This window comes from Fukomys damarensis, unplaced genomic scaffold (genome assembly GCF_012274545.1).
Source record: "Fukomys damarensis isolate Sample0158 unplaced genomic scaffold, DMR_v1.0_HiC HiC_scaffold_39, whole genome shotgun sequence".
Classification (NCBI taxonomy): Eukaryota; Metazoa; Chordata; class Mammalia; order Rodentia; family Bathyergidae; genus Fukomys; species Fukomys damarensis.
Window position 1 is genome coordinate 50,761,197 of NW_022900951.1, and position 9,297 is coordinate 50,770,493.

Consider the following 9,297-nt stretch of genomic DNA (forward strand, 5'->3'; position numbering starts at 1 on the left):
CTAAAGGGGTAGGGAAGGTGTGATACGTAGGGGAAGAACAAAAAGGGAAAAGAAAAAAATGTGAGAGAATGAAAAGATGAAAATAAAGTGTTTGTAGATGGGGAGGGGAGGAGGGGGGGAAGGGAGGGCAGAGGTAAGGGGCAAAAATGAGAATCAAGACTTGTCATGCAGAGGTACAAGATCCCAACAATGAATGTAACTGTACTGTATCCCTAAAATGTACCAATAAACTCAATTAAAGCTGAAAAAAATAAAAATTAAAAAAAAGAAGCAAAATCCAACAATATGCTTTATACAAGAAACACACCTAGCCCAGAAAGAAGCCCATAGCCTGAAAGTCAAAGGATGGAAAAGAGTTCTCCATGCGACAGAAGCCCAGAAAAAAGCAGAAACACTAATTTTATTCGCAGACAAACTGTATTTCAAATCAAAACTGATTAAGAGAAAGAAGGCCACTACATCCTTGTAAAGGGAACAATTCAAGAGGAAGAGATGACAATCATAAGTCTACATGCACCAAATATTAATGCCCGCAACTATATAAAACAAATATTAAGAAACATGAAAAACCAAACAAGCACTAATACAGTTGTAGTGGGGGACCGAAATGCCCCACTATCACAAATAGGCAGATCATCCAGACAAAAAATCAACAACAAAAAACTAGAACTGAACCAAGCTTTTGAACATCTGGACTTAACAGATCTCTATAGAGTGTTCCACCCCACAAAATAAGAATATACATTCTTTTTGGCTGCACGTGGGTCATTCTCCAAAATAGACCACATAGTAGCTCATAGAACAGGTTTAAATAAATGCAAAGGAATCAAAGTTATCCCATGTATATTATCAGATCATGGTGCAATTAATCTGGAGATCAATGGCATAAGAAACTGTAAGAACGTCACAAACAAATGGAAATTGAACAACACTCTCCTGAACAATCAAGTGGTCATAGAGGAAATTAAAGAAGAAATTAGACAGTTTTTACAAAGAAATGATAATGCCAGTACAACATACAGGAATCTATGGGACACAACGAAAGCAGTTCTACTTGGAAAATTCATAGTAGTGAATGCCCACACTAGGAAAACAAAGAGCTGAAACAAACAACCTAATGATGAATCTTAGACTCTTAGAAAAAGAAGAGCAAGACAAACCCAAAGCACATACAAGGGAGAAAATTATAAAGATTACAGCAGAAATCAATACAATGGAAATCAAGTAAATGATACAAAAAAAAAATCAATGGCCATACGTGGTGGTGCATTCCTGTAATCCCAGCACTCGGGAGGCAGAGGCAGGCGGATTGGTGTGAGTTTGAGACCAGCTTGGACTACATAGTGAGTTCCGGGTCAGTCTCAACTACATAGTGAGACCCTGTCTCAAACAAAAAATCAATGAATTGAAAAGTTGGTTTTTTGAAAGAATAAATAAAATCAACAAACCCTTAGCCAACCTTGTCAAAAAAAGGATAGAAGAGGCTCAATCCATGCAATTAGGAATGAAAATGTGAAATCAAAAAAGATCCAGCAGAAATCCAGAGGTTCATCAATATCTACTTTGAGAACCTGTACTCTAATAAAATGGAAAAGACAGAAGACATGGACAGATTTTAGATACGTATGAATTACCAAATTGAAGGAAGAAGATAAAAAAATTCTAAACACCCCAATTACAATCAGTGAAATAGAATATGTAATTAAGTTTACCAACAAATAAAAGCCCAGGTACTGATGGATTAACTTCTGAATATTACAAGACATTTAAAGAAGAACTACTGCTAATACTCTTTAAACTTTTCAATGTAACCAAAAGGGAAGCAACACTTCATTCCTGGAAGCAAGTGTTAATTTGATTCCCAAACCAAGGAAAGACCCAACCAAAAAAGAGAACTACAGGCCAATCTCCCTAATGAACATTGATGTAAAAATCCTTAATAAGATACTGGCAAATAGAATACAGAGGGTCACAAAGAAGATCACACTCCCTGACCAAGTCGGATTTATTCCAGGGATGCAAGGATGGTTCAACATACATAAATCAATAAATGTAATTCACTATATTAACAGAGTCAAGGACAAAAACCATTCAATCCTGTAAATAGATGCATAAAAAGCATTTGACAAAATTCAACACCCATTGCTGATAAAGACCGTTCAAAAAATTGGAATAGATGGTCTATATCTCAACTTAATAAAGGATATCTATGAAAAACCAACAGCCAAAATCATATTAAAAGGCCAAAAACTGAAAACCTTCAAGCTAAAATCAGGAATAAGACAAGGCTATCCACTACCCACTGCTCCTGTTTAGTACAGCTCTAGAAACATTAGCCACAGCACTTAGACATAAGAAAGAAATTAAAGTAATTAAGATAGGAAAGAAAGAATTTAAACTGTCATTATTTACTGATGATACGATACTCTACATAGAAGACTGAGAAAACTCTGCCAAAAGACTTCTAGACTTAATTCACACTTTCAGTAGAGTAGCTGGATACAAGGTCAACATTCAAAAATAAAAAATTTGTGTACTTTCTTGTACACAAATAACACACTCACTGAGAGATAAACTGGGGAAACAATTCCTTTTGCAATAGCATTAAAAAATTAAGTATCTAGGAATCAATTTAATGAAAGAAGCAAAAGACCTCTACACTGAAAATTACAGGACTCTGAAAAAAGAGATTGAAGAATATATAAGAAAATGGAAAGATAAACCCTGCTCCTGGGTAGGAAGAATCAACATAGTGACAGTGACCATACTACCAAAAGTGCTATACAGATACAATGCAATGCTGAATGAATTCCAACAGTATATTTCACCAGAAGTAGAGAAACTAATCCAAATATTCATTTGGAATCAGAAGAGGCCTGGAATAACAAAAGCCATTTTAGGCAACAGAGACATGGCATCGGGTATAACAAGTCTCAATTTGAAAGTATACTACAAAGCCACTATGATAAAAACAGCATAGTACTGGCAAAGAAACAGACCTGAGGATCAGTGGAATAGATTGGAAGATACAAAAACAACTCCAGATATACTCCGCTACCTCATCTTTGATAAAGGAGCAAACCATCCTCACTGAAGGAAAGATAGCTTCTTTTATAAATGGTGTTGAAAAAAATGGATTTCAAAGATTAAACTAGACCCTTATCTTTCACCATGCACTAAATTAAAATCCAAGCGGATTAAAGATCTAAATACTAAAACAGAAACACTAAACTTGCTGGAAGATAAGTTAGGCAGAACTCTTGAAGACATTGGCATGGGAAAAGACTTTATGAACAAATCCTTAGTAGCCCAGGAACTCGCAGAAAAAATTAAAAACTAGGATCTCATCTTATAAAACTTATGCACTGAAAAAGAAACTATCAACAGAACTAAAAGACAACATATAATGTGTGAAAAATTTTTACCAGCTGCTCCTCAGACAAAGGGTTATTATCTAGAATATGTGAAGAACTCAAATAAATCATTCCCATAATATATAAAGACCTGATTCAAAAATGGGCATCTGAAATGAACAGACATTTCTCAGACAAAGAAGTAAAAGCAGCAAGTAAATATATGAAAAAATGTTCCACATCATTGGTCATTCTAGAGGTGCAGATGAAAACACCTCTGAGATTCAACTTCACCCCACAAAGAATGGCTGTTGTCAAGAAATCATCCAATAACAAATGTTGGCGGGGTTGTGGGGAGAAAGGAACCCTTCTCCATTGTTGGTGGGAGTGCAGACTGCTGCAACCACTATGGAAATTAATATGGAGATACCTCAAAAAACTAGGAGTACAGGTTCCATTTGACCCACCTGTCCCTCTGCTGCGTATCTTTCCAAAAGAATTAAAAGAATCACAGCACAGTGATATTTGCATACCCATGTTTATAGTGGCACAGTTTGTCATAGCTAAAACTTGGAAGCAGTCCAATTGCCCATCAATTTTAGACGATAAAGAAGATGTGTGTTTTTTTTATAAAATGGAGTACTACTTAGCCAGAAAGAATGAGAAACTAGAGTCATTTATAGGAAAAAGGATGCATATTGAGGCCATACTCTTAAGTGAAACAAATAAGATACACATGTGTAAATACTGAATAGTTTCTCTAGTGTGAAAAACTAAAAATGTTAATAAGATCCAAATGGTATAATTGACAATGTGAAATAAGAAGAAAAGGGCTAAAGGTGTAGGCGAAGAGGGAATGGTAGGGGAAAGGAAATAAGGGAAAAGAAAAAAATATGAAAAAATGAAAATATGGAAACAAAGTTTTTGTAAATAGGGAAGGGGTGAAGGGAGGGCAGGGGTATGGGGAAAAAATGAGAACCAGGACATTTCATGTGAAGGTACAATATCCCAATGATGAATGCAACTGTACTGTACACCTAAAAAGCTACAATAAACTCTGAAAAAAAATCACGGCATAACATCTCCCTCCAGTTAGAATGTGTATCATCAAGAAGACAATAAATAAATAAATTAAAAATAAATGCTGGAAAGGATGCACAGAAAGGGGACTGTTCGATACTGTTGGTATTAATATAAATTAGAATAGCCATTATGCAGAACATTATGGAGAAACAACTAAAATAGAACTACCATAAGATCCAGCAATTCTTCTGCTTGTTATATATACAAAGAAAATGAGATTATTTTACCAAAACTACTTGTACTTTCAAGTTTATTGCAATGCTGTTCACAGTAGCTGAAAACTGTATTCAATCTAGATTTGCATCAGTGGATGGACAATAGATTATGTATATACAAAATGCACACTGGATATTATTCAGTTCTGGCAAGGAATGAAATCTTGCCATTTGCAGGAACACCATGAAACTGGAGTCATTTGTGGAAACTAAAATGTCAATGTTGTAGAAGAATGGCGTGAAATGGTGATCATTAGAAGCTGGGAAGGGTAGGGCAAAGGGGACAGAAAGAGGGCAAATAAGAGACACCAAAACATAGTTATAGAAGAGAACTTAGTTTTGGTTTTCTACAGCACTATAAGATAGCTATTCATTAAAACACTCTGTGGTATATTTCAAAGTGCTTAGAGCAGCGTGGAATTTCCAACAAATAGAAATGATTAACCATTGAAGAGATGGAAATGCTAATTGCTTTCATTTGATTACTGCCTATTGTAAACATGTATTTAAGTAGCATCATGTACCATATACAAATGTATGAATATTATGTCTCAATAAAGTGACATTCATGTACAAAAACTTTCAAATTTGTAGGCATGTTTTCCCAAATAGGCTCTCCATACTTTTATTAAATTTTTTGTTGTTTTTTTGAATGGGATTTTTTTTACAAGATTTTTTAACTGGCTATTGCTGACATGTAACATAGGCATTGATCATATACGTATATTAAGTAAGCTATGTTTTCATACCATATTTCTTCAAAGATTGCACTATTTTGTACACAAGTCAAATTATTTTTCAAGAGTGTTTTGGGAGTCATAAGGGGTACCACAGTACCATTATACCACTAAGAAAAAGCAGAATGCATAATGTACTGACAGGAAGTCAGTAGTGTTACTTTTGTAATTGAAGGAAAGCATTTTTGTTTATTTAAGAATATATGTCATCCTTTAATATAACTGCACACCATATTATATTTCATCACCAAAACATTGCTCACAAGGTTACTTACCCACAATCTCCATTATCTTGGTCCACAGATGAAGCTAAGATTTTGCATTCATCTTTCAAAGTAGGTAAATAACTGTCAAGGAGATTTTTATATTTGTCTTCAATAATGGCATAACCATCTTTTAATATCTCCATCTAAATAGGAGAGTTAGAGAAAATGAGAGTTGATTATATACCTGAGTATGCATCTAGTCTTTCTCAGACTGTATAAGGTATGATTTCCTTTGAGAATATTTAACAACTATATAAGAAATAATAGTAACTGATACTGAAAATTTAGCTGACAGAAAATCTTTTTTTTCCCCACCCACCACCACCATCTTATTTCAGAGTCTTACAGCTTCTTTCTTCTTCTCTTCTGGAATATGGAAATGTTGATTAACAGATTTGAAAGGCAAAGCTTCAGATATGGCTGGTAATGACCTGCAACGACACCCAAATTTCATTGCTGTAAATCATCCTAGCATTGCAATGGTCAGCCCACTCTGTGGTAAGGAACTTCATTTTAAACACCCTTTGTCAGAACAACCCTATTAGACATAAATGTTTTAGGATATCACCATCAGTGAATGAAAACACAGCAAATCAAACGATAGCTTAGTAGAATTAGTGGCAATCTATAATATTATCATTGCATATAAGTTTTTTTTCTATGTATACCTAAAGACATCTCAAAAGCTTAGATTATGATTGTTCTCTTTCAGACAGGATCTCACTGAGTAGCTCAGGCTGGCCTCAAACTGGAGACATTCCTGTTTCAGCCTTCCAAATACTGAGAGTACAAGCACATACCATTATGCTCAGCTTTGGTGCTTGAAATTTTTGTTTTTAGTTTATGCTGGAATAGCTAAAACAAAAGCAAAGAATAAATGGGAAAACTAGGCTCCTTGGAGGGATTACTGATTCCAGGGCGGGGACAGGCAAAGTACAAATTAAATCTAAAATATCCTATTATGCCAAAAGTAAATTCTCAAAGTAACAAACATGTATTTATAAGTAGACATGTTCTAGTAAGAATCAAAGTCTTTTGTGTAAAGTAAGAATCTATGATTCCATACTTATATAATTAAATAAATAAATAGGGAACAAAGAAATGTTCTTTCTTATAGCAGAATGCAAACTAAATATGTAGAGGAATGATGTGACAAGAAAATTATTACAGACATTCCTTGTTTAAAAAGCTACCTGTTTAACAAATGGATTTATGACCCGCTGCTCAGACTAACAACTCAACTTTTTTTGGTAAAGTTCTGTACATCTACGCTGTACAGCCTCAATGTCTTTCTGTTGTAAAGTACACCTTATACAGTGCTATAATACAGGACTGTTCTGTTATGCATTACAGTGCTGCACGTAAGAGTTATGCAAACAAAAAGAAAGTTATGAAGTTGGAGTTTTCATTGACCATTTCTTTGTTCTGAATACATATTGTAACGTACGTGCTATATATACTTTCTCATTTAACAACCTAATCACGGTAATGGATCTTGGTCAAAAAACAAGTAACGTCTGTATTATAAAAATATCATAGTAATGTTTTTTATTATGTTTGTGGTAAATATTAGGTATACATAATGCTTACATTCAGCATAGGGAATTTGTACCTGTGCATAATATATCTTGGTTCTTCTTTGTTCTCCATTTCCCTTCCCTCCCTTCCACCCCTCCCCCTCCCTATTTACAAAAAATTCTTTCCATTTTTTTTCCTTTCTTTTCACACATTCTTTTCTTTCCCTACTTTCCTTTCCCCTACCCCTCCTACTTCCTCTTCTCCTTTGGAGTTTTTCTTTCCATTTCACAATAGCTATTATATATTTTGGTCTTCATTTACACTTTCAGTTTCTCACACCAGAGAAACTATTTGGTATTTATACATTTGTATCCTATTCATTTTACTTAAGAGTATGGCATCAATGTGCATCCATTCAGCTATAAATGTCTCTCCTTATCAAAGTAAAATGTTAAGAATCCCAAATCAATGCTAAAATTGATGGATACTTTTTTGAGAAAAGTGTTCAATAGACTCAAGTGCATTAAATCCTAGACTTGCAAATAAGCTCTATTCTGGGAGAATGTTCGTAAGACAGATTCTTTCGTAATTTCGACGAAGTGAGTTGTAACAACTTTGATGCAGAGCTGGGCGTGGTGGCGCACCCCTGTAATCCCAGCACTCAGGAGGAGAGGAAGGAGGATTGCTGCGAGTTCGAGACCAGCCTGTGCTACATAGTGAGTTCCAGGTTATTCTCAACTACAAAGTGAGACCCTATCTCAACCCCCCCGAAAAAAGACTTTGATGAAGATACACAATGTAAAGAAAAAACAAATCAAAATACACACAAAATACTGTACATGAATACTTTTTAATTTTCTAGTTACTTTAAAAAGGTGATAAACAAAATACACAGGTTCATCAAGAAAAATCAACATTCATAAATCAATAAATGTAATACACTATATTAACAGAGTCAAGGACAAAAACAATACGATGATCTCAATAGTTGCAGAAAAACCATTCTACAAAATTCAACACACATTCATGATAAAAAAAACCCTTCAGAAAATTGGAATAGATGGTCTTTATCTTAACTTAATAAAGCTATCTATGAAAAACCAACAACCAACATCATATTAAATGGCCAAAAACTGAAAACATTCATGTTAAAATCAGGAACAAGACAAGGATGTCCACTATCACCACTTCTGTTCAGCATAGTTATGGAAACATTAGCCACAGCACTTAGGCATAAAAAAGAAATTAAAGCAATAAAGACAAGAAAGGAAAAAGTTAAACTGTCATTATGTGCTGACAATATGGTACTCTACATAGAAGCCCCAAAAAAACTCTGCCAAAAGACTTCTATTCTTAATTGACACCTTCAGCAGAGTAGCTGGATACAAGGTCAACACTCAAATATCAATAGTCTTCTTTACAAAAATAAGAGACTCACTGATAGAAATTTGGGAAACAATTCCATTCTCAATAGCATTTAAAAAATGAAGTATCTAGGAATCAATCTAACAAAAGAAGCAAAAGACCTCTACACTGAAAACTACAGCACTCTGAAAAAAGAGATGGAAGAAGATATGAAAAAATGGAAAGAAGGCCAGGGATTTAGCTCAGTGGTTCCACTGCCTGCCTCATAAGCGCAAGGACCTGAGTTCGATCCCTGGACCCCCCAAAAAGGAAAGATGTCCCTTATTCCTGGGTAGTAAGAATCAACATAGTGAAAATGGCCATACTACCCAAACTGCTACACAGGTTCAATGCAATCCTGATTGAAATTGTAACAGCATAATTCACAGAACTAGAGAATACAATCTAAAAATTCATTTGGAACAAGAGACCAAGAATAGCAAAAGCTGGTATAGGAAAAGACTTTATGAACAAATCCTCAGTAGCACGGGAACTAGCAGAAAGAATCAACAACTGGGATCTCATCTTACTAAAAAGCTTCTGTACTTCAAAAGAAACCATTAGCAGAACTAAGAGACAATCTACAATGTGGGAAAAAATTTTTACCAGCTGTACCTCAGACAAAGGACTATTATCAAGGATATATAAAGAACTCAAAACAATCAGTCCCCCCAAATATAAAGACCCGATCCAAAAATGGGCATCCGAAATGAACAGACAT

The 9,297-nt window shown here is 34.7% G+C and overlaps 1 protein-coding gene across 1 annotated transcript in view; it reads right to left on the reverse strand.

Moving 5' to 3' along the window:
• Positions 1–9,297, reverse strand: part of LOC104867781 (heat shock factor protein 3) — a 50,391-nt gene that overhangs the window by 11,854 nt on the left and 29,240 nt on the right. Inside the window, exons 7-8 of the mRNA XM_019208684.2 lie at positions 6,001–6,085; positions 5,664–5,797 (exon numbers count right to left, since the gene is read on the reverse strand). Of these exons, the coding sequence (XP_019064229.1) occupies positions 5,664–5,797; positions 6,001–6,085 (219 nt within the window). The remainder of the gene's footprint in view (positions 1–5,663; positions 5,798–6,000; positions 6,086–9,297) is intronic.